This window comes from Marmota flaviventris, chromosome 4 (genome assembly GCF_047511675.1).
Source record: "Marmota flaviventris isolate mMarFla1 chromosome 4, mMarFla1.hap1, whole genome shotgun sequence".
Classification (NCBI taxonomy): Eukaryota; Metazoa; Chordata; class Mammalia; order Rodentia; family Sciuridae; genus Marmota; species Marmota flaviventris.
Window position 1 is genome coordinate 121508844 of NC_092501.1, and position 25677 is coordinate 121534520.

The window sequence follows — 25677 nt, forward strand, 5'->3', positions numbered from 1 at the left end:
CTTTTGCTGAGGCCGGCTTTGAACTCTCGATCCTCCTGTCTCAGCCTCCCGAGCTGCTGGGGTTACAGGCATGTGACACCGCACTCAGCTATACCTTTGTTTTATTTATTTATTTTTATGTGGTGCTGATGATAGAACCCAGTGCCTCACGCGTGCTAGCAAGTGCTCTATCATTGAGCTACAACCCCAGCCCCATCTCTTATTTTCTCAACAGAAGCTTGGTCTTCTTCTCCTTGGTCATCTTCTTGGCCAGAACCATTCACCTTCCAGCAAGTCAGGGAAGATCAGGCCCAGGTATTGCATAAATTGGTCTTAGACTCACTAAAGTAAAGGCCCAGGAATTTAATTTTCTTTTTTTTTTTTTTTAAGAGAGAGAGAGAGAGAATTTTAATATTTATTTTTTAGTTCACGGCAGACACAACATCTTTGTTTGTATGTGGTGCTGAGGATCGAACCCAGGCCTCACGCATGCCAGGCGAGCGCGCTACCGCTTGAGCCACATCCCCAGCCCTTCTTCTTTTTTTTTTTTTAATATTTATTTTTTAGTTGTAGTTGGACACAATACCTTAGTTTATTTATTTATTTATTTTTATGTGGTGCTGAGGATAGAACTCAGGGCCTCTCACGTGCTAGGCAAGCGCTCTACTGCTAGTCACAACCCCAGCCCCCAGGAATCTAATTTTCTATGAGTGTTGTACCAAAATATTGCCCGTTTCCATTGAGATTTCTAAGATGATACCATGTGGATCCTGAAAGTCCTGGCAATCATTTTGGCTGCCATGAGATAAAATCTAGCTTAACGGATAACATGCTGTGAGACTGTTATTTAACTGAACATTTCCCCCTCATTTTAGAATAAGGAAGTTCTTAATTCTTGCTAGATATTCATTGACCCAGAATAAAGACTAACTCCTCCAGTCACACTTGCACCTACATTTGGCTGTACATTTAAGATCTGGCCAATTTCATGTCATCAGAAATGATATATAATTTAACCAAATGGGGCAGAATCGTGCCCTCCTTTTCCCCTTCCCCTTCCCTGTGGCTGCAATGTGTACATGAAGGTGAATCAGCTTGAAGCATGTAGACCAGGACAATATCCTAAGGACAGCAGAACAGGAAGACAGAAAAGCCTGGGTCTCCAGTGATTTTGTAGATCAGGGTCCACATAACATTGAAATTCTTTCTATGAGAAACTTATTTAAACAATGGTAGGGTTTCTAATATGTACAACCAACCTATCTCCTAACCAATGCATAAAGTAAGAGAAAACATTGTCTAGTGATATTTTTCTGTACAGAGAAAGCCTTGAGGACAGTGAGCCTCTGGATTAGGCTGTGCCTAAAGTGAATGGCATTGCTGAATTTTTCAGATACAACAGTCAAAACGTTCTATTTTCTAAGATCTAAATTAAGGTTCTGTTGCTTACAACTTAAATTCCCGGAACCTCTCTTTCTTTAAAGTATAAACATATCCGTTTGGGAAGAAATGCTTTGCATGTCATTTACAAAAAGTCCTACTTAACTAGTTTTCTTAGAATTAAGGATTAGTTTGCTCCAAAAGAATAGTCCTCATCAAGATAATTGATAGTTAACAGGCCAGGGATATAGCTCAGTGGTAGAATGCTTGCCTCGCCTGAGGGAGGCCTGGGTTTGAGCACTGCCAAAATAGGGAGGGTTAGGGAGGGAGGTGCCTTAAGTTCCAAGTAACAATTTGATGTAATCAAATTTTGATTGACCATCAGAAAGTTGATTGCCCATAGATAAGGTTGTTTTAAAAGAAAAATGTCTCAGATATAGAGGGAATGATACACAACAATATCTGTTTCCTTCCTTTCCTGTACCCCAAAACACCTTGAATTCTCAAGGTCAAAATGTAAGGAATAACAGGACATGGTGGCACTTGTGGCTCAGGAGGCTGAGGCAGGAGGATCTTGAGTTCAAAACTAGCCTCAGCAACAGCAAGGCGCTAAGCAACTCAGTGAGACCTTGTCTCTAAATAAAATGCAACTTAGGGCTGGTGATGTGGCCCAATGGTTAAGCATCTCTTCCTAGAAATTCTTTGGCTGAAAAGTTTAACATATTCTGCAGCCTTTTCCTTAGTTTTCTTGGTACAATGTTTATTCAGAGCAATGTGACAGCATTTTTGTACTACAGGACACGTAGAATTAATGAGACATTAAATCTTTGTGCTTTGGTCCTGGTTTCTTGCCTCCTTTGTGTAAGAACTTTCTGACAGCATTTTGGTAGACATCACCTTTAGAGAGATTGATATGTTTATGGTTTCTGCTTGCTCTTTTGGACCCCAAGTGATGAGACACAGTTGTATCCGTAAGTCTAGGAATATCCTTCCTTCCTTCCTTTATTTATTTATTTATTTTAAAGATAGAGAGAGGAGAGAGAGAGAATTTTTTAATATTTATTTTTCAGTTTTTGGTGGACACAACATTTTTATTTTGTTTTTATGTGGTGCTGAGAATCGAACCCAGTGCCCCGCGCATGCCAGGTGAGCGCATTACCGCTTGAGCTACATCCCCAGCCCCTATTTATTTATTTTTAATAATAATCAAGTTGAGAACACTGGGATTGGCATCCACAACACCCTCTACCACCACCACCAAAGATATGCTGTCTCTCCCCTGTTCTCCTTAGTCCGAACAGGAATGTCCCTTACTCAGTGGATGGTGGGTCAAGACACACTTCTTTATGGGAAAGTTTTGTCATTCCCACCACTGATTTGGACCACATTGCCCTTCCTGAAAGGAAAGTGACCTCTACACTCGGAGCAACCAAAAGATCTTTATTGCAGCAGTGCAACAAAGAGAAAGGAAAGAAGGAGAGAGAGAGAAAAAAAAAGGGAAGAGATGAACAGGGAGAGAGCAAGAGCAAGAGAGAGACAGAGAGCGCCTGCAAGAAAGATAAAGAGCAAGAGAGAGAGCGCGAGAGAGAGGGGGGCCTGGCAGGAGGGAGTTTTTATACCCCAAATCTAATGGGGCCTCTGGGTCTGCAAGCTGCCTTGTTGGCCCAAGGGGGGGTTAAGTGTTCAGCCTTGAGCAGGGTTGAATGTTCAGACTTGAGGCAAACAGGTGATAAAGGACCAGATAGAGGGGGGTTTGAGTGCGTGGGCTATCTTGCAGCCAACATCTGTTCAGCCTGCCCTGCAGACAACACAGTTCAGCCTGCTCTGCACCAAACACTTCCATTCTTTACCAAGAGCACCAGCGGTGACTTCTATGGCCATGCATTTCTCCTAAATAGTAGGAAATTTGCATTCATTGTCCACTTTCATGAATTTCTGGCAGCCAGTGACTAGGAAGGAGACATTCAGCTTCATCTTGAGGAGGTTAATGGCCTATGAGGTGCCATGAAAAGAGCTTCAGTTTTCTTGATATAGGCCCATTTCCTTTGCTTTGTTTCACTGGCTTAAGGTTGTCATTCAAAGTTCAACACTGGTTTCTTCATCTGCTATTGAAGCAGTCTCTGAATCAGGGGATCCTGTGATTTTTTTGCCACAAAGTAAATCCTACTAAAACAGAGTGATTATGAAAACCTGATTATTAATGATAAATAACAAAGGATTATGTATATATTTATTTCATTCTTTACCTATCATTTATTATTATTATTGGTGCTAAGGATTGAACCGGGGGTCTTGAACATTATTAATATTATTAATAGCAACAAAGGATTACTAATAATTACTAATAAATGTGTTTAATGTATTGAACACAATTGATAAATTGGAGGGATTCCCTGTTTGTAGAGCCTCTTTATATGAGATAAAATAAGCCAAAAAACAAAAAAGGAGGCAGGGAATAATATTTTTTCTTACATTCTTTAAATTACTCACTTTGTGGCCAAGCATGGGGTGCAAAGCACTAGCTGGGCATGGTGGCACACACCTGTAATCCCAGTGGCTCAGGAAGCTGAGACAGGAGGATCTTGAGTTCAAAGACAGCCTCAGCAATGGCGAGGCGCTAAGCAACTCAGTGAGACCCTACCTCTAATAAAATACAAAACAGGGCTGGGGATGTGGTTCAATGGTTGAGTGCCTCTGAGTTCAATCCCCAGTACAAAAAAAGAAAAAGAAAAAAAAAAACCACTAAGCAACTCAGTATGACCCTGTGTCTAAATAAAAAATACAAATTGGACTGGGGAATGTGGATCAATGATTGTGTTCCTCTGACTTCAATTCCTAGTACCCCACCCCCCAAAAAATAAAATAAAATTAATTTGGCCAATTTGTGACTTTTTTGATTCTTGGTATGACTGTTAATTATATTGTATGTTAAACATTTTGTCTTTGATATTGAGAGACACTGATATTTATTGATCATCTAGTTCCTGCTAAACATTTTGTATTAGTGCTGTCATACACTGAATTATTTCACATAATGAAACTAAGATGTCTGTTTGCTATTTTTTTTTTTTTGAGACAGGGTCTTACTATGTTTCCCAGCCTGGCTGTGAACTCTTGATCCTTCTAGCTCTGTTTCCCAAGTAGCTGGAATTATAGGTGGGTTCCACTGAGCCTAATCTGACACTGATATCTGAAGATAAATTTTGTTGACATTTGCATAGAAATTACTGCATTTCTACACAAAGAACAATTTTTCTTTACACTTTTATACCAAGAATATGTTTTAGGATTTCCTTTTTATTTTATTGTTTATAGATGGACAGAATGCCTTTATTTTATATTTATGTTGTGCTAAGGATCCAACCCAGTGCTTCACACATGCTAGGCAAGCACTCTGCCACTGAGCTACAGCCTCAGCCCTTAGGATTTCCTTTTCAAATTGAGTTGAACATGGTAATTAATAATTCAATTATTATATATTCCAGTCATGGGAAATATAGGCAGAAACTATTAATGAGTTGTTTGACTTTGTCATCTCACATGTCACTTTTCCACTAGTTCTTTTTTTTTTTTTTTTAGTGAAAAATCAACACCTGAAACTTCAGAGCTTTGGGGAAACATTGGACAAAAATCTAGGAAGTAATATATAATATTACAGCAGAGATTATGTTTAATATTTTCCTGAATTTATACCAAGAGGCAGAGAGTTGATCCATCCCCAAATGTATGAAATTCATCATAATGTATGTCTTTCCCTGTGCCCTTGGCACAAATTGCATTAAAATGAACAATAAATTGACCTTCGCATCACTGGTACAAGGTTAACGGTATGCTGATGATAGGCTGAAGACACTGTAGTACATGGAGGTCAGAGATGCATCCAGACCCCCACCCTATATACACATAAAATTGTAAATTGAGATATATATGATGGTCTTCAAATAATTAAATTATAAGGAAAATAAGTACAAATCAGAGCAGATATGGAATCTTCAAAAGACAAAATGGGTCTCATGCCACAACTCACTAAAAATCTAATTGAAGAAATGATATAGCTGCAGAAATAATACAAAGGGAAAAAAAGGTAAGAGAAAGAACTGGGCTCAGTGGTACATACCTCTAATCTTAGCGGTTTGGGGGGCTGAGGCAGGAGGATCAAGAGTTAAAAGCCAGCCTCAGCAACAGTGAGGTGCTAAGCAACTCAGTGAGACTCTCTCTCTAAATAAAATATAAAATAGGACTGGGGATGTGACTCAGTGGTTGAGTCCCCCTGAATTCAATCCCTAGTAACCACCTTTCCCTGCCCCCCCCAAAAAAAAATGAGAAAGAAAGATTGTGGCAAGCAGAGTTTCAGCACAGAAGCCTAGAAATGACTTGACCATGCCATCAAGGGCATTTAGATTTAGCTTTGTCCAGAGAAATTGTCCATTTGGTTCATTGACAACAAATACATCAGCCTCTTAAACCTCTTTTAACACTAAAATCATCCACTTGCTCTATAAATTCTGTGTCCATGTCCACCAAACAACCTTCTGACAATAATTCATCTCTTACAAAGTGTGGATCCATGTGCTAGTCAGAGATCACCGTATATATCTAGTCTATTTTAAAGTTATATTTTCTAATTGTAAGTTAAAATATTAGTATATCTTTGAGTCTTATTGATTTGGTTAATCTGATTCACTATCCAAACATAACCACATCAAGATATAGTAATAACTGAATATATTTAAACCTCAAAAGCAGAGAAATAAATCTGGAACATGATAATTCTACCAAGCAATTAATGCAAGATGTGTGTAGCTGAACAACTGATCCTCCCCTGGAAAACCTTCCATTTCATTGAACTATCTTCAATTTTTAACAGTAAGCAGCTATCTAGGTGTAGCTGTGGTAGAAGTTTGATATACAACCAGTGGTGTAGCTAGCATTCAGCATGTCTATTTTTTTTAAATAAAAAGTTTTATTAGTAAATTATATGCAGAATATGCTTTACATTACAAGGAGATGGGGAAGAAGGAAGAAGACCCATCACCTTCCAATCAATGCTATTCACTTTCTCTGTTGGAGATGACCATCTTTCTCTGAATTAAACGTAGAAATCAGTTTGGATTTCCCAAGTTGGAAAAAGAGAATTTGCAGCTAAACTCAAAGTTTTGCTGCACTGTTACTAGTTGGCTTGTTTCCACAAAATGCTTTTGAACCCTGTTAACTCAGAATCTTAAGAAATTTCCTGGTATAATTTTATAATGAAAAACAAAAGCAAACTATCAAGAACAAAGAATTTATACATTTCATCCCACCGAAACTGTAAAATGGAGTCTCCATAACTCTGCATAATCTGAAATGTTGCAATCTCTTTCTTCTAAAGTTATTTTGATTAGTCTAACAATAAAAAGCCATGCAACTGTCAAAAATATCCTTAAGTGCCTGGTGCAGTGGCACATGCCTATAATCCCAGCAGCTTGGGAGACTGAAGCAGGAGAATCTGAGTTCAAAGCCAGCCTCAGCAAAAGTGAGGTGCAAAGCAACCCTGTCTCTAAATAAAATACAAAATAGGGCTGGGGATGTGGCTCAGTGGTCAAGTGCTCCTGAGTTCTATCCCTGCTACACCCCCCGCCATGCCATTAATCTAAAGTGATTGTAGAAAATGCATCATTGATAACTATCAAAATGAATAAGATTACTTACTTGTAAATTTTACTTGTAAAAAGGACAAACTTACTAAATGATTTTAGAATGTACCAATTGTAGTACCAATATTCTATAAAATGAACTGAATAGCTGCTTGGATGTCAAATAGATTTTAGTAAATGGATATAAAGAATGCTACAAAAAAGATGTGTACATTATGATGATTGGCCAACCTAGAGAATCCAACCTTTTGCACTTATTCAGTCCCCAAATTATTCAGATTATGATTTTTGCATGTGAAGATTTAGGCGTTTCTCCTTCATTGTTTTCTTTCTCCTCTTCTTCACAATCTCCATCGGTTTGCTGTTCCAGTTCTCTTGTGATCATTTCAAAATCATTCCCATTTCCATTACTGTGTTGGAATCAGTCATCTTCCCTCCTGTCACTGTGTCTGAATGCGTTTTCCACCTGAGCTGCCTTCTTCTTTTTTTTTTGGTACCGTGAATTGAACTCAGGGACACTCGACCACTGAGCCACATCCCCAGCCCTATTTTGTATTTATTTAGAGACGGGGTCTCACAGAGTTGCTTAAAGCCTTGCTTTTGCTGAGGCTGGCTTTGAACTCTCCATCTTCCTGCCTCAGCCTCCCGAGCCACTGGGATTACAGGTGTGAGCCAATGAGCCCGGCTCCACCTGAGCCTTCTGTTCCCTGATTTGCTTGTCCTACTTTTCCCTTCTCATCTTCCTTTTTCTCACTATCTGACTTACTGTCGGATTTCTGCTGCTTTTTGTTTCAGATTTCTCTTCTTTCTTTTAAGTCTGCTTTTGGTCCTTTGTATTCGTGTGTGTACAGAAGCCTGAAGGGGTCAGTGAAGGCCACATCAACAGTCAGATTTGGCAAGAAACAAAAGTGATGCCTTCCTCCAGTTATGAGTCAGATGATGAGAAAGAGAATGCAGGGAGCAACGGCAAGAAGAATGCTGGCTACAAAACAGCCTGTGCCCACAGTGGGGTGATAGGCACCGGCTTTCATTTCTATTGGCCAAAGAGGGAAGGCTGATTACTGCAATCACAAGAATTAATCCCATGACAAATGTTTTAATTCGAACTGGGTCACAGATCCACACATGAACCTCATTTCTGTTCAGAAAACCTTGATCAGCAGGTGGCTCAAATTTGAATTTTTTCTTAGTTTCCTTCTTTGGGGGAGTTCCTGGAGTTTCCTCCTTTTGGGGTTCTTCCTTTTCACCATCTCTATTTTTCTCTTTTTCCTTTTTTGTCTTTTCTTCCTTTATATTTTCTTTCCTATTCTTTTAATTGATCCATCCCCAAGTGTGTGAAATTCATCATAATGGATGTCTTTCCCTGTGCCCTTGGCACAAATTCCATAAAAATGAACAATAAATTGACCTTTACATCACTGATACAAGGTGACGTGAAGGTTAATTTTCAGCTTTTCCATTTTTTTATGCCTTTATCTTACTTTTACCCAGCATGTCTATTTAGAAGGATAAAAAAAGATGGAGTTTTCTAGAAGACTAAAATGAAGTTCTTACAAACACATAAATCAAAATAGCCCCAGATCTAATATCAAGAGCTACAGTCTCGACAATGCCCCTCCTTTTCTTTTTTTCTCTCTTCTTGACAGCATCCCCATTGTACATTTTTGGAATTGGCACAATGTCTTAGAGTGGATACTGCTTTTATATATACTAAAATACTCAGGAGGTGAAATAACTTCAGTGTAACTTCTTTTATATAAGGTTATAGAATGGTTTACTGATGGGTCTTACAACTCTTTGTATAAGGAAAACATTCTGACCTACAGAAGAGGAGGTAGTAATTATTATACCATATACCTTCAAACTGCGGTTGTGCCTGACTCTAGAAATTGTGACCAAAGCCTTCAGAAGACAAAATGCATCATTATTTACAGTACAGTTGCTTTAGGCTCTCTATCATTAGAAAATAGACTGCAGGGCTGATTAGCTCAGTGATAGAGTGCTTGCCTATCACAAACATGGCCCTGGGTTGATCCCCAGCACTGCAAAAAATAAAATAAAATAAACAAAACAGGGTAGACTCTGCCTTTTTAAAACTAAATTCAGGGCTGGTTGAATGACACAGATAAACCTTGTTTTTATTGAACTTATAATGAGTTTTCCATAGTGACTAATTCAGTTTAATAAAAAGTATTCTTGGTTCCAGTCCTACAATGTGGTGTTGGGAGGTGGGGAAGCATATGTTGGACCCTTTCAGAGCAAATTTCAAAATTTTTAAGGAGTATTATGATTTGCCAATCTAACATATTTGAGCAATAGGTAACAGGAGAAAAGAGGAAATATTTTGGCAGTAACAGAGCTCTTCAAATTTCTTTGTTTTGCAGCAATTACCTTTCAAATCTTCCCAAACAACTTGGACAACAAACCCTATAGAATTCACAGGTGCTTGTGGAAAGGTTGGAGAACATGGAAGAAATGTGAAAGAATTAGAAGTGGAAATGTATGTCACATGCTTTGTTTTTTCTTAGCATTCTCTGGTTTGACAGATTATTGCCTTTCTATTTCTCTGCCATAAAAGATAAAGAGGAAACCTCTCAATGCCCTTATCTAGTGTGAGAAATGTGATTGATAATAGCATCATTATCTCATAATTGAAAATATTGTTTGGTATTCAGGGAAAGTGAGAGTATTATTCTGGGAAAATGGGTGAATTAATTTGTAGCTCTGAAGGCCAGTAGGTTGCTATAACAACCAAAAAAGGAAAAGAAAGGTATAATAATTGCTCTCCCTCAAAGCTGGAGAATTCACTAAATAAAAGCTATAAATACAGGTGTTTGTCATATAAATTCAAACACATTTATTTCTTCTTTCATGACTCTATGCCTGTAGCTAAGGTGAAAAAGATAGATATGGTCCTTCCTATCATGTTGTACACACTGTAACAGAGGAGAAAGATATTATAGAGTAAAAAAAAATTAATAGCAATAATTTCAGTATGTGAGAAAGGCTCTATAGGAAATAAAGCAATGCACCCTGTTATTAGACAAGCAGAGAGGGGCTGCTCCAGTGTAAGAAATGGAAAAATAGACCATAAATCCGGGGTATAAGGGTATACAAGCTTTGGTAAAGTGAAGGAGTAAACAATGGAATTTATAATCGTTATTAAAAAAATAATTTGGGGTTGGGGCTGTAGCTCAGTGGTAAAGCGGATGCTTTGCATACGTGAGGCACTGGGTTTGATACTCAGCACCACATAAAAATATTCTTATTTATAGATAGATAAGAGAGAGGGAGAGGGAGGGAGAGAGAGAGATGGGGAATGTGCTTTCCCCACCTCTCTTGCTCATGTCTATTTAGCTACCTACTGTGACACCACCTTTTTTTTTTCTTTTGCTGTACTATTGTGTTTTTTCATTGTTGTTGGGTTTTTGTCTTTGATAAATGCACTTTGAAATAGGTCGAATAAAGAAAAGTCCTGTATTGGCAATTTTTAGGAAGCAATCAGGTAAACTAGGGGTTTACTGGGGATGGGGCTTTTAAGGGGCTACAAATCCATTTTGCTTTTTCTACTGGTTGCTAAACTGCTGGTTGCCCCAGGTATTTCCCCAGATGTGAGGGTGTTGAGTTTCAGGGCTTCCACAGAGCTGAGAACTCCTGTGTAGGAGATTCATATATATATATTTTTTTTTTTTGAGTAAACACTTTGGAGTGTTGCAAATCTTTAATCTCCAGAGTTTTAATAAGGTTGACAGTTTGCGCTTAGTGTTCTCGATGCTTTTATTAGGACATTTTTAGGCAGTTATTATTTCACCATTTGGAATGTCTCTTGACATACATGACAACTTGAATAAATCTCAAGAGGATTATACTGAGTGAAAATAACGATTTTAATAGGTTACATACTTTAGGATTCCATTTGTGTGTGTATGTGTGTGTGGTGATGGGGAATGAACCTATGACAATGGTTCACTTTATGCTTTGAATGTAACCCTTGCTGCTCTGCCACTGCAACTTATTTTTTAAATGGACATGTTTCTTTATCTTCCTCTCTCCCTGCTCCTCCCTAACGTCTCCTCCTACCTAATCTCAGGGGAAACAGGATTACCTTTCTTCCCATCCTAGGCAGTTATCAAAGTAATCCAGACTTTGGGGATGGTACCAGATCTCAGAAATGACTATCTCCCAAATTAACAAGTGAATTATAACTCCAGACAGAGAACACGTGGAATGTAGCCTTTGAGTCACCTCTTTAAAAGCCCCCTGTTCCTGCTGATGGGCAGAATCACAGCCTCTGGAACAGGAATCCTCTGTGTTTCTCCTTTGCTAGCAAAGCAATAAACCTTCTTTTTCCTTTTTCTCAAAACTGTGTCCTCATTACTGGATTGGCACTGGGGACAAGGACAGAGCTTTTGGCATTCTGGCTAATGAGCCAGGCTCCAAAAGAGGAGCAGATAAGGAGATTACGTTTACGCACTACAAAAATGACTCAAGCACCCAAAATGCTGGCATTTTAGGATGTAGTCTAACTTGATTTGGCACTCCTTCCCGAAACAGGAAATTTCATATAAAAGAGGCAACTTTGGGCATTAATTTAAAATAGAATTGCAGAATCAGAAAGAAAACCTTAATAAATTCTCTAGCTTTACTTGGTCTCAATTGACTTAAACATTACTGATTTTGGAGGTCACACAGCTGGGCAGGACATTATTAATGCCCCACAGGCTTTGCTGTAGATCACACCTCTGCTGTGAGGGTTATGATGGTAATGTGTAGAGGCTACTCTCTGGGGAACCGAAGGCCCCTTTTGCTGAAAACACTAACTCTTTACTTGGGTCTATATATATTTGGTGAGTGACCAGAATGGGATGAAAAGGTTTATAATCTCTGCCTTCATATTGTGTCTGTCTCCTTTGTTGTCTTAGCCTTTGGGTCAGGTTCTACTGTATGTAGACATGCAGATCATTTGAGATTATGTTTTGTCCAAAACTATAACATGGAGTTTACATGACCTGTCTTGCCTAGTCTCCCAGCCCACCTGACCCAAGGCTATAGACACCTACCAGCCATCATGACCAGAAAAACCAGACCATGAAAAGGAATGACAAGGGAGGGGTGGCACTAGAATTTCTGGAAGATCCCCACCTAATCCTGGAAAAGAAAGGAACACTCCACCCTTCTATTAGCCTTTCCCTCTCCCTCATTATTCCTATTCAGTATCTGTAACCCCTCAACTCCCTGGAGTTGAAAAACTGATTTGAAAGCCAAGCTTTTCTCTTCATTCTTTGGCCACTGAATAAAGCCTTTTATTCTCCCCAACACTGTCTCTCAGGTATTGGTTCTGTCATGGGATGAGCCTCCCAATCTGGGTTCTATAACTTTTCAGCAAGTATAAGTATGAATAAACTGAGCAAGACAGAGCTACTCAGCAGAGAAGAGCGTGTACTAGAAAGTACATTGATTTAACAGACAGGAAACAGCTCTAATTCAGTTTTACTAATACTAATAATTATCAATGTGATTCTTGGTAAATTATTTAAAGTTCTCAGAATTTAAATCTAAAAAGGGGGCACTAATGTTTTATGATTTTTTTTATTTTTTATTTGCATTTTATGATTCTAACTGACAAAAATGTCAAGATTATCAAACTTACCTATGATCAAGAATAATACACAGAAGTTGGGTGCAGTGATATGTGCCTCTAACCCCATAACTAGGGAGGATAAAGGTGCAGTGATATGTGCCTCTAATCTCATTACTAGGGAGGCTAAGGCATGAGAATCATAAGCTCAACAACTTAGCAAGATCCTGACTCAAAATCAAAACTTTATTATAAAGGGCCGGGAATTAGTTCAACGGTAATGTAATCAAAAGCTTGGTCTATGTCCTTGACAACAATCCAATAATGAAGACAAGGTCTTGAGAAAAAGGAAAATGTTTTATTGCTTGGCTAGCAAAGTAGAAACATAGGAGACTTCTGTCCCAAAGCCTGTGATTCTGCCCATCATGGGAAACAAGGGGTTTTTAAAGAGATGATTCAGAGAAAATGAGATTAGGGAGGAGACATCAGGAAGGAGAAGATAAGGGAAAAGAAGATCAGAGAGGAGAAGATCAGAGAGAAGAAAGTCAGGAAGAAGAAAGTTAGGGAAAAGATGAGGGATGAGAAGGTCAGGGAGAATAAGGTTGGGAAAAAGAAAAAAAAAATGTTTCAAAGCCACAAAGGATATAATCAAAGCATCAAGTGAACACCTGTTATAGTAAAGCATCCCTGGGTTCAATATTTAGCACCATTCAAAAATATAGAAATATTTGTTAATATATCATATATTGTTAGGATTTAGAGTGTGAGCAGTTCTGTTTTACAAACACAACACTTTCAATCTTAAATTTTGTTCAATTCTGTTCAGGACAGGCCCCAGGCATTGAAGAATGCTGAGTACTTTGTGTTATATGAGATGTACAAATGAAGTAGACCACATAGCCTCTGATCTAATGAACCTTACCGGTTAGTAGGTTCCCCTTCTCAAGCACCCTTCCCCACGGGCCTCCATTTCTTTCAACAGAAAATCTTGCATTCTAATTCCAGAAAAGAAAAAAGAAAGAAAAAGAAAAGAGAAGTACAAGCTAACAGAAGCTCAAGGCCATACCTAGAAAACATTTTCATCTATGTCAACTCTCCCCTTCTTCCATTTTAGAAGTTGTCTTGGCTCCTGTTCTAGTGTAATCCTCTCATTTACACCATTCCTTCTCCTTTCAGATTCTGGCCCATTGTCTTGACCTGTTTTTTTTTTTTTTTTTTTTTTCCTTTTTTTAAACCAGGAATTTTTTTTTTTTTTTTGAGACAGGGTCTCACTAAGTCGCTTAGGGCCTCACTAAGTTGCTGAGGCTGCTCTTGAACTTGCAATCCTCCTGCCTCAGCCTCCTGAGTTGCTGAGTTACAGGTGTGTGTCACCATGCCTAGCTTTTGGTTTGTTTGCTGTTGTTATAACTGAATACCACAGACTGGGTAATTTATACATAGAGGTCTATTTAGATCACTATTCTGGAGGGTAGGAAGTCTCTAACATCTGCTCAGCATCTGGCAAGGGTCTTTTTGCTTATGGGGATTCTGTATTGTACTGAGGCAGAGTATGGCATCACAAAATAAGGTGCACATATAAGGGCTGGGGATATAGCTCAGTTGATAGAGTGCCTGCCATATAGATGAACAAGGCCTTGGGTTCAGTCCCCAGCACCATACCCACAAAAAAGTCTGCACATATAAGAGACAGAGCCAATTGGCTTTAATAACAGATCCATTCTGGAGATAGACTATGGATTAATTAATTCACCAGGGCAGAACCCTCAGAACCTAATTACCTTTTTTAAAAATGTATATATTAGTTGTGGATGGACACAATATCTTTATTTTTATTTATTTATATGTGGTGCTAAGGATGGAACCCAGGGCCTCATGTGTGCAAGGCAAGCACTTTACCACTGAGCCACAAACTCAGCCCCCTAATTACCTCTTAAGGGTTCTACCAGGTCCTTTTTAAAAAAGTTCTATCAGGTCTTGTCTCTTAATACCTCACAATGGAGATTAATTCAACCTGAGTTTTGGTCAGGATGTTAAAACCACAGCAGACCAGGATGTTCCTTATTTTAATAGCTTGTTGCCTGAACCTTAGTAAAGTGTTCAAGAATATAAGCTTAAAACAAAAGCAACCAAAAATACAATTTGAGTATTCACCACCTTATTAGGTCTTAGGAACCAACCATTCCATTTTCTCACTTTTCACTGTTAGGTGCAGGACAGGCTGAGTAAGCTGTTTGCAGGACATGCCAAACAAAGTTAGCTGCAGCATGACCTGGCCGCTCAAACCCTCTGATTCTTTATCACCTGTTTGCTTCAAGCCCAAACGCCCAAGCCTCTGCTCAAGGCTGAGCGCTTAACCCCCTTTTGTGCCAACAAAGCAGCTTGCAAACCCAGAGACCCTGTTAGATTTAGGCAACACAGCAGAAGGGCTATAAAAGCCTTCCCCAGCTGCCCCCCTCCCACTTCTTTCCTTCTTTCTTTTCTCTTTGTTGCACTGCTGCAATAAAGATCTCTTGGTTGCTCCGAGTGTTGTGGTCACTTTTCTTTCATTCACCATGTGATAAGATAAACCATTGTTGAAATTATATGTCAATTGTCCTGTTAGATTGCCCATATTCTGGATTTGGTGATTTTATTTCTTTGTTCCGGCCAGTGTCCTTCCCATAAACTTCCAGTTTGTACTGATGGCTTTTTTATGTTCAACATTTTTGTCATATTGTTTTTTATAAACACATGAATTTAAAGGAGGGCTGTGAGGCTTGACTTTGCTTGCGCCCTTTAGAGAAGGGATAATCCCATATTTGGCTTGTGGCTGAGGAGAGCATCATCTCATTCATCCTAATCCCCTCTTATCAGTCTTCTCCTTCCAGGCAAAAATTGTTCAGATATAAACTTCTTTCTAAAAGTACTATCAATGAGCTTCTAGGGGCTGGGGCTCAGTGGTAGAGCACTTGCCTAGTATGTGTGACGCCCTGGGTTCGATCCTCAGCACCACATAAAATAAACAAAATGAAGCATGTGTCCATCTACAACTAAAAAAATTTTAAAAAATGAGCTTCTAATTGCCAAATTAAATTTCTGTAATGTGACATGAAGGACCATAGACTGAGATACAGGGAAGATGTTTTACTCAACTGATTACTGTTGTGGGAGACTGAGGTTCAATCCAACAGGAAGTCCTCTGAGGAAATATGTAGGGTGTCCCTTTCTTAAGGTTGGGATGCCATGGCACTGACCTACCAATTCTCATCCTCCATTGCTTAAGGATTGCCTTCAATTCCTGTGCTGTGATTGCAGGAGCATTGCCCATAAGAAAGCTCTAGCTGGGCCTGGTGGCACATGCCTGTAATCCCAGCAGCTCAGGAGGCTGAGGCAGGACGACTATGAGTTCAAAGTCAGCCTTAGGGCTGGGGTTATAGCTCATTGGTAGAGCACTTGCCTAGCATGTGTGAGGCACTGAGTTTGATTCTCAGAACCACATAAAAGTAAAATAAAGGTACATTAACAACTAAAAAATATTTTTTAAAAAAGTCAGCCTTAGCAATTTAGTAAGGCCCTAAGAAACTCAGTAAGACCATGTCTCTAAAAAAAAATATAAAAAAGGAGCTGGGGATGTGGCTCAGTGGTTAAGCACCCCTGGGTCCAATCCCTGGTTAAAGGGGGGAAAAAAAAGCCACAAAATTACTCCATCAAAGAAAGCCTTAAGGAAGAAAAGCAAAGTAAATTGACCTGTTAGCTTGGTAGGAAAGGGTCCACTCTAGCTGCATTTTAAATAAGAGGTGAGCCAAAAAGTCCTTGATGTGGGAAGCCAGAAACATCTACTAATGTCTCCTGTATTCTCAAACTCACTTGAAAATAGCATCATTACCACCTAGTCAACTGTGAGAACCTACTGCTAGTTGCCCCAGCTCATTCACCCTTTCCTCCTTTTAGCATTAGAATTTTTGGAGTATGGCATAAATGAAAGGGCTAAACTGGTAGGTTCCCAGAGAAGGTGACAGGATTGGGAAAGTTTAGGGATTTAGGGAGAGGATTCTAGCACTCTGGGGGCTTAATTTCTGCCACTTCTAGGAATACTCAGACTTAATCGTGTGTATGTGTGTGTGTGTGTGTGTGTGTGTGTGTGTGTATTAAAGGTACACAGGGGCTGGGGCTGGGGCTCAGAAGTAGTGCACCTGATTGGCATGTGTGAGGCACTGGGTTCAATTCTCAGCACCACATATAAATAAATAAATAAAATAAAGGTCTATCAACAACTAAAATATTTTTAAAAAGGTACACAGATGCATTTGTTTGTGAAACACTATTATTGGGTAGAATACGGAATTTAACTTTTGGCTGTGAATTTACTGTGGAAAGATCATAGGGGGGAGGAGACTGATTCATAGTGGGATAGGGAGAGGGAGCATGGGAAGGATACAAACTCTAGGTAGGGCAGAGGGGTTGGAGCGGGAGGAAAGGGGCATGGGGTTAGAAATGATGGTGGAATGTGATGATCATTATTATCCAAAGTACATGTATGAAGTCACAAATTGGTATGAATATACTTTGTATACAACCAGAGATATGAAAAATTGTGCACTATATGTGTAATAAGAATTGTAATGCATTCTGCTGTCATATATAAATAAAAAGAAAGAAAGATCATAGGGAGATTTGAAATGACAATCACAGCAATAAAGCCCACAGAAGTGTTGTAAATTGCTTGAATCAGAATTCAGGAAACCTGGATATTTCTATATTAAAATATATTAGTTCATTAACATCTATAGATCCCCTTAAGTTTTAGCTAGGTCTACTGCTTTCCATCTAGTGACAATATTTCCTAGTTGAACTTGCAGCTCAATATAGCAATGCAACTTTAGAATTTCAAAAACATTCAACTGTTTTTTAAAGTTAAGGGACTGAGATAGGCTGAAAATGTTTTACGTTTCTAATTTATGAATATTAAGACAAATCCAATTGAATACTTCTAGTTTTACAACTTAATCATCATTTGATATTTTTTTCCTAATTTCAGCAAAAATTGGTAAAAATGACATGACACAAAGCAATGGGTCCTGGGTTAATGTGCAGCCAATAGCAGATGTATTTTTCACTACATTGCAAAATAGACTCCTTTAAGTTAAATGCCCTTTCCAACCACCCATTCTCCTGATTAAAGAAGTTTTGCCATTCATATTTATTAATTTCCAATAAATAGTCATGATGTTGGTGGTTTCCAATATTTGAACCATGTTTTGCTTTGAGATCCAATGTATGCATCCTTTCTCGGACAATAATATTACTTACATTTGTACAACACTTAAGCTTCAAAGCCTTTATATACATTATTAGCTTATTTGTTTTTTTCTTTAGTAAATTAAATGATATCAAGAAGAAACATGAATTTCAGGAATGTCAACTTTGTCTTTACTCTGAGGCAGTCATTAATTTTCACATCTCTTTCAGACAGTGAATGTATCTTATTTCTTCATGTTTTAGGAATGACATAATATTCCCCTAGACAAACATTTGGGCTAGGTATGTTATGAAATATGTCAATTCATTTTTGTAGCAGTGTTCTTAGAACTCTATCATAAGTGTTCTTATTCTGGTTATGTGGATGAACTTCAAAAATGTCATTTATACCCTTGAAATTAGGAAAATATGAACATTTGCATTTTCCTATGGAATAACTCAAATGCTTTCATCATATTCTCAATTATGAGCCAGGTACCAAAAGAGAGACAGAAAAATAACTGCTCAACTAGAGGGGATAGGAGGTAACTGTTGTAATTTAAATTCAATCCCCAAACCAAATTTAAACAAGCATTTGCTAAATCACTTTAATCCTTTTGAAAACACCAACGCCACTTTCTCTCTCTCTCTCTCTCTCTCTCTCTATATATATATATATATATATATATATATATTTTATTTTTTTTGTGGTGCTGGGGATTGAACCCAGGGTCTTGTGCATGTGAGGCAAGCACTCTACCAACTGAGCTATATCCTAGCCCTTTACCATATAAATTTTAAAGTATTTGAAAAAACTGTGATTCCCAGCATGTCACACTATAGGTACATAATATAAAAGATAATTTAAAGACAGGCACAGTGGCGCACACCTGTGATCCCAGCAGCTAGGGAGGCTGAGGCAGGAGGATCAAGAGTTCAAAGCCAGCCTCAGCAACAGCGAGGCGTTAAGCAACTCAGTGAGACCCTGCCTCTAAATAAAACTCAAAATAGGGCTGGGGATGTGGCTCAGTGGTCGAGTACCCCTGAATTCAATCCTCAGTACCCCCTGCAACAACAAAATAAGATAATTCAAGCGATTCTAAATCTTACAAATGGTAACCCTGGAAATGACATTATGTTGAGCATTTGCTAAGAGATGTAAAGTGAGACAAGGGTGCTTTCTTGTCAAAAAGGGATTTCAACACTGCTAATTGCACAAGTAAGGGTTTTATACATTTTGCAGAACCACTGAATTAGACAGGAAGCCTGGGGTTTAGTACCAGTTTTATTTATAACTAACCACATACAAATCACTTATCTAAAAAATAATAGTTAACATCTCCTTAATCCACAAATATATCACAAAACCAAAATCTTCCCCAAGAAAACTTCATTGTAAACCAAGATATTAATAATATTTAGCCTAGGCTTTAACTCAAAGGTTGAGAATTCTCAAATTGGAGAATTTGTCTTATGTACCAGTTATATACCTTAATTATGCAGATGAATAATCTGGTTGAAATAAAAATTGTCATGTTTCAACCTTACAGAATAAAAAGCTATCAACAGAAGTTAACAGAGAAGAAAAAGTTGGCTAAAAAATAACACCAATTGAGAAATAGCTGTCTGTGTTAAGAGCAGTGTTTATAACATCCCTGATAGCAAATAGGACAAAATTTAGACTCTGGCCACTAAAGTATATTTATCTTTTTAAAGGAACAAATATTGTTAGAGCAGGCATCTTCTTCACTAGAAATATTAAACAGGAATGTTGAGTAGATTTTCAAATGGCCAATCAAAATGATGAAGAAAACATTATTTGTTGGACTTTTTAAAAAATATCTTTTGTTTCTGTTTTCATTTAAAAAAATCTCTTTCTCACTCCAGACCAGAGTCCTCTGTCCTCTGCTAGAGTATTAAAAATTAGCATTCTGTCACTAGATAATAAACACTAAGAAGAATTAGCATATTATTGAACAGAAATTCAGGAAGATAATTCTAAATGGGTGCAGAAACCTTTACACACCATAAACATCTATATATGTATATGTACACCATTTATCAGGTATATGTGACAACCATATGTATTAATTAATCTTCAAAAGGTAAGCACCTATATTATCTTGTATTTAACAATGTCAGTTTTGTGTGATTTAGTCTCTATTTCTGGACCTTCCTTTACATATGGTGACAGAAAAAGAATGACTGGAGTATAGTTCACAGAGAAACACCAAACAGATACAAATACCATAATAAAATAACTATATATATATATATATATATATATATATATATATATATATATATATATATCACTGCTTAGGAAATATTTTCAAAGAAACATACTTTCACTATTGGCCCCAAATGCCATCATTCACTTATGTTCTTTAACTGTCAACTTTTAATACAAAAATACCTTCAAGCTGATAATCAAGAACATTTACAGTGACTTACAAAACTGACAATATTTCAATGCTACACAAAACAGTTTTTATACACAGCTTAAAGTTTTAAAGTTCTTTGCTGGCACTTGATTTTAGAGTTGATAGACACTGTTAACTACTGATCTCAATAAAATACATTTTTTAGTTTATACATATTTTCAGACCGAATATTACTTCACAAAAACAGTAAAGAATAGAGATCACTTCCTGCTAAAGAATCCTCTAAGATGAACCCTAAAACTATACACCAAAATATTTTAGGGAAGCAAATAAACTTTTTAAGACAAGGCATGAACAGTGGATAAAAATTTATATTCCCCAATTATATGTCCAGTGAAAAAGGGTTCTTCCTCTGAGTCAATGAAGCATGTTATCAGGTATAATAAAAACTATAAATTTATAAAGCAAGTTGCTTTTTGTTGTTAGTTTTTGTTGGCTGGTTGGTTTAGAAAGGTATTTAAATAATTGGTAACGCTATTGCCGGATTTTTTTCAAGATATAGAAAAATTGGTCAAATTTAGTAAATATACATTTTATATCTCGCTGCCCCCACCCCCCCCCAAGATAAAAGCTAAAATGCCTTTAAGTAGTGGAATCCTGATTTTTTTTTTTTTTTTTTTTTACTTTCTGTGACCTTGTAAGGTCTTTCTACACGTTATCAAAATGAAATCACTATTCAGTAACCTTAATACATATACCCAATTTTTTTTCTTTGCAAAAATGGAGAAAAGCAAACTAAATTCTAACAAACTATTTTCAGCTTAGAATACTAAAAACTCTCTAAAAGATTTTGTAAATCTACCACTTTCATTATTCTGAAGGAAAATATACACCTTCAAAAGCCCTCAAACAATTCCTAGTCCAGTTTTCTGTTACACAAATTAAAAAGAATTGTGGCACTGTAAACAGAATTTAAAAATTAACTTCAGACTAAATTAGAATAAACAAAATATAAATGTTCTATCTAATCAAAACAATGAAAAAAAACACCAAGCATCCTAACCAATTATGTAGTTAATTTTTGCACATTTTAATTTTAGACTTTTAGCACAGTAAATTATTAAATAGGTTGATTTCAGAAACTGTTTATATTTTGTACATTAGCATTTCAAAATATTACCCTTTCTAAACCAAATCTGTAGTCCTGATCAACTTTTTTGTTTTCAGGAAAAAAGGTATCTTTTAATGATACATTCCACATAGTATAAACATTTGTTTTGAAATATTTACAAAGAACCCTGCTGATCTGGTGCATTTCGCTGAGGTGCTACCTGTACCCAGACTTCATCATCAGAAAAAGAACTTGAACTTCCTGACTCAGAGTCCAGCTCACTGAATCCATCTAAGTCCCATTCAGTACTAGACTCACTCCGTGCATCATCTTCCTCAGTGATGAAACTCTGACCAGGTTCAAGGCAAGAAGGATAAACACGAGCACAGAGACAAATAAAGCCAGAGTCAAACTGCAAAAGGCCTAACATGGTACCTATGTTAATCCATTGGTCTTCCCTAGTATGGTATTCATACACAGTCACCCTGTTCTTTTTCCATTGTGGGGTGGTAGAAGTGATAAGCAGTAACTTTTGATCATGATTAACGATCTGATAGTTGTGGGTCTCTGAGTCCAAGGGAATATTACTAATCTGTCTCCATTCTCCCCTAGCTGGGTTGTAGACCTTCATGACTGGGATGTCACAAATACAATAGATCTCATCATTGAAGACACATGCTTCCTGAAAGTCACTGCGTTTAAGAGATGCACAGTTCAGCCACATATTATGTCTAGGATCATAGCAGAGCATGCGCTTACTGTTGACAGCGTAAAGATAGTTCTGAACCACTATTAGTTCAAAAGAATAAAAGGAGTGGGGAACAGGAGCCACCAGTGCCCACTGGTTCCTCTGAATACTATAGCATTCCACTTCCTTCAGTTTGACTCCTGTAATAGGGTCTCGCCCACCCAAAATGTAAATGTAGCCATTAAGATATGCCACATCCATGCCCTCACGACACAGCAAGCGGTCTGCCAGTTGCTGCCAACTATTTTGGGCTGGTTTATACACCCAGAGGTCTTTCCTGGGCTGGGCAGCTAGGTAGATGTCATGGTCTGGAGAGACACAGACAGCTGAGGAGGTGATAGTTTTAGTGTGAGCCAAGCTGGTCAAAGGTGATGGCATTGTGTAAATGTCCCCCGAGTATGGGTCATAGCAGAGAAAGGGATCTCTGGGATGTCCAAAGAAGATCACCATCTCCTTGGCACACATACCCAGTCTCTGAGGTGGATTATCTGCTACAGATACAACAGAACTGCTGCTGCTGCTGCTGCTGCTGCTGCTGCTATTTGGCTTTGGCACTACAGATTTGTATAGCATGTCACCACAGCATATCTGCAGGGCCCCTTCAATAATGTCTGAGCAGTACTTCTTCACAATGGGCCTAGTTAGCAGTCCTTCCAGGTAGTCCTGATCTTCTTCAGTGAAGTGTGTCCAGCGGACACACTTGAAGACTTCTGCAGCACTGGGACCCCGCTCTTTGGGAGCAGCCTCGAGCCACTGCACAGCCACACGGCATACAGTACGCTCACTCTCTATGTCCAGACTATCCAGGCGCAGGACTGTTAGTAGCTGGGCCAGGGTCAGATCTGCTAGAGTCTCCTCCCGAACTGAACCCATCCTGCTGAGCTGCTTGAAGTTGTGGGCTATAAAGGACTGGGCCTGTGATCGTAGCTTGTGATGGTCAAAAGCATCAGCAAACTTGAGGATGGCAGTGCAGTTAGTGAGGTCAAGACGGCGGGCTAGAAAGGAAGCACAGGCTTCCCGCACATACTCAAGCTGAAGCATGTCGGAGGCAGCATACAGGCGCTGCACGTTGGCCTCACTCAGGGACACACGACCTGTGTAGCAGTAGTCGACCAACACCTCAAAGGACTCTGCATCCACATCATGCATGGTCACGCTTGCTTGCTGACTCTCATACATGCCACCTGTGAACATGCTCTTGAAGTAGGGGCATGCAGCTGCCAGCACGTTGCGGTTGCAAGAAAAGCGGCGACCCGTGCCAGGCCCGCTGCCAGGCGTCACCACTTCGATGGTCACATCACATAGCAGCCGCGCGTCGTAGAAGGACTTCAGCTGTGCCAGCAAGGCTGCAGAATGAGCTGTGTCCTTTAATTCCTCAGGGCCCGTGAAAAAGGCCGAAACCGAAGGCTTGGAAATCCTCTTGGGCCGCCTTCCACCGCGGGGGCTGGCGAGGCGACGAGAGCGCGGAGCGTCTTCCCGGGACTGCATGGTGGAGATGGCGGCGGGGTGCTGAGGGCGAGAACGGCTGCGGGCACCCGGCTCTGGCTCCTCCTCAACCTTCGCTCGCTGACGCTAAAACAGAAGCGTCCCAGAATAGACTGGCCACGCTTACTTAACTCAACTCTACGCTGCGGTGCCGCCTCCCTTTATCGCGTAAACAGTGCTTGACTCACCGTTTCCGTTCCGTGCCCTTTTTCCACCTCAGCTTGCCCTCACACGACCGCGGGCTGGAGCCTCAAGCACCGCCACTGCCGCGCTGGCGATACCGGTAGGCACTCGGGAGAACTACCGCTCCCAGGTTGCCTTTCGTGCCTCAAAGCATGCTGGGGGCTCTGCAGACTCCCGGGCGGAGGCTGACGGACAGAAGTCGCGTGGCATCTTGGGAGTTGTAGTTTGTGTAATGCTTCGAAGTTTCCTGTCGTTGATTGATGGCATTAACAGAACTAAAAAGCGTTAATTTCTCTGAATTTGATGGTTAAGAGCACTGCTTTGAAGTCCAGATTTGAAGCCTCGTTTTGTTATTCACTGATTATGTGACTTCTTTTTGAAATTGTTTTATCTTCTTTGTAAAATAAAACAATATCTCATTGGTTGTTGAAGACTGAATGATATAAATTACATAATAGCAGCTGCCATTCTCGAGTGAGGGGTGGGGGTTTAACAGACTGCTAGATTGACTGGAAAGGAAAATGAGGAAACTTTCAGGGCTGATGTAAGTGTTTCCTTCTTGTTTGGGCAGGTGATGACACGGGTGAATGAGTGCAGTTGCCAAACCCAATGAACTGTACCCTTCAGATCTATATATTTTATGTACTGTAAGTTATATATACTCTCAGAGGAGCCCCTTCATAATTACTGGCACTAAACAAGGTTGCAAACTTCTTTGCTAGGAAATCATCATAAAAATATTCCAGTCATAAAGAAAGATTCTTATCTAGAGTTATATAGGCAAACATTGCTCCAATTCATGAAAATTATTCAGTAGATGTGGTGCACCATAAGGGAACTTGAGTGCCTCTGGATGATGTGCAAGGATCTGCATAACCGGGTTTTTCAAATTTGTAGAGTAGTTGAGTGCCCAACATTCAAGCATTCTTTTTTTCTTACCACAACTTTATTACTCGAATGCTCCTTATTATCTGTTTCCTTGAGCTTTCTTGTAATTTGCATCATTCTCTGCAACGGAATCCACATTCTTCTGATAAGAAGATGTAAAGAGCTGTTTGTCTGGTAATTTAGTCTTAATCATAAAAAGCCATCATTTCATTTTCCAGGAATCTTTAACTTCATCTCCATTCATGTTTTCAACAATCACATCTACTTGGACCCTTCTGAGAAGATTAAGGTGTCTCAATTATACTCCACCATTTCCATCTCTGGGTGACCTGTCTTTCTGGTCCTGGGGATTGAACCTAAATGCTCTACCATTAAGCTACATCCTCATCCCTTTTTATTTTGAAACAGAGTCTTGCTAAGTTGCCAAGGCTGGCCTTGAATTTGCAATCTTCCTGCCTCAGCCTCTGGAGTCACTGGGAATAAGGAGTCACTGGGAATGTAAGCATATGCTACTAAGCCCAGTAATTTTTACTTGAAGACCAGATGTCTTCTTTCCTGGGGCAGTGCCTCTCAACTTTATCTTTGAATTTTGTTCCTGATTGGATTTTGAAGACCTCTGTGTTTCTGCACATTGGTGTCTAAGTATCTGAGGACTTTGTTTTCAGGAACCCATTCATCACCACTGTAACACATTTCACTCATTTGGCCTGTATAGCAATCTTTACGTGCTTTGATTCATAAGAGGCCCATAAAAGCACAGCATGAGCTGACCTCAGAATTGAGGCTTCAGTACCATTTGTAAGGGATTAACTATCACCTTCTCTCACCTGACTCTAGCAACCCAATATCAGGTGTGCATAGTCAGGCACTGCCACAGGTATCGTTCTTACTCTAATTTTTAAATAGCATCTACAGACTTCCTTTCTCCCCTACCCTCATCCCCAGAGAATGTAACCCAGGGGCACTGTACCACTGAGAATCTCCCCAACCCTCTTTAAAATTTTGAGACAGGGTCTCCTTTAGCTTCTCAGGGCCTCCCTAAATTGCTAAGGATGGCTTTAAACTTGCAATCCTCCTACCTCAGCCTG

At 39.1% G+C, this 25677-nt stretch overlaps 1 protein-coding gene and 1 pseudogene across 1 annotated transcript; both read right to left on the bottom strand.

The window, feature by feature from the left end:
• Window positions 1-7269: 7269 nt before the first annotated feature.
• On the bottom strand, window positions 7270-8657 carry LOC114087262 (translocation protein SEC62 pseudogene; annotated as a pseudogene).
• A 10400-nt stretch (window positions 8658-19057) lies between these two features.
• On the bottom strand, window positions 19058-24010 carry Kbtbd7 (kelch repeat and BTB domain containing 7). Its single transcript, XM_027928980.3, has one exon. The coding sequence runs from the start codon at window positions 23519-23521 to the stop codon at window positions 21461-21463; it is 2061 nt and encodes a 686-aa protein (XP_027784781.2). The 5' UTR covers window positions 23522-24010; the 3' UTR covers window positions 19058-21460.
• Between the last annotated feature and the right edge of the window lie 1667 nt (window positions 24011-25677).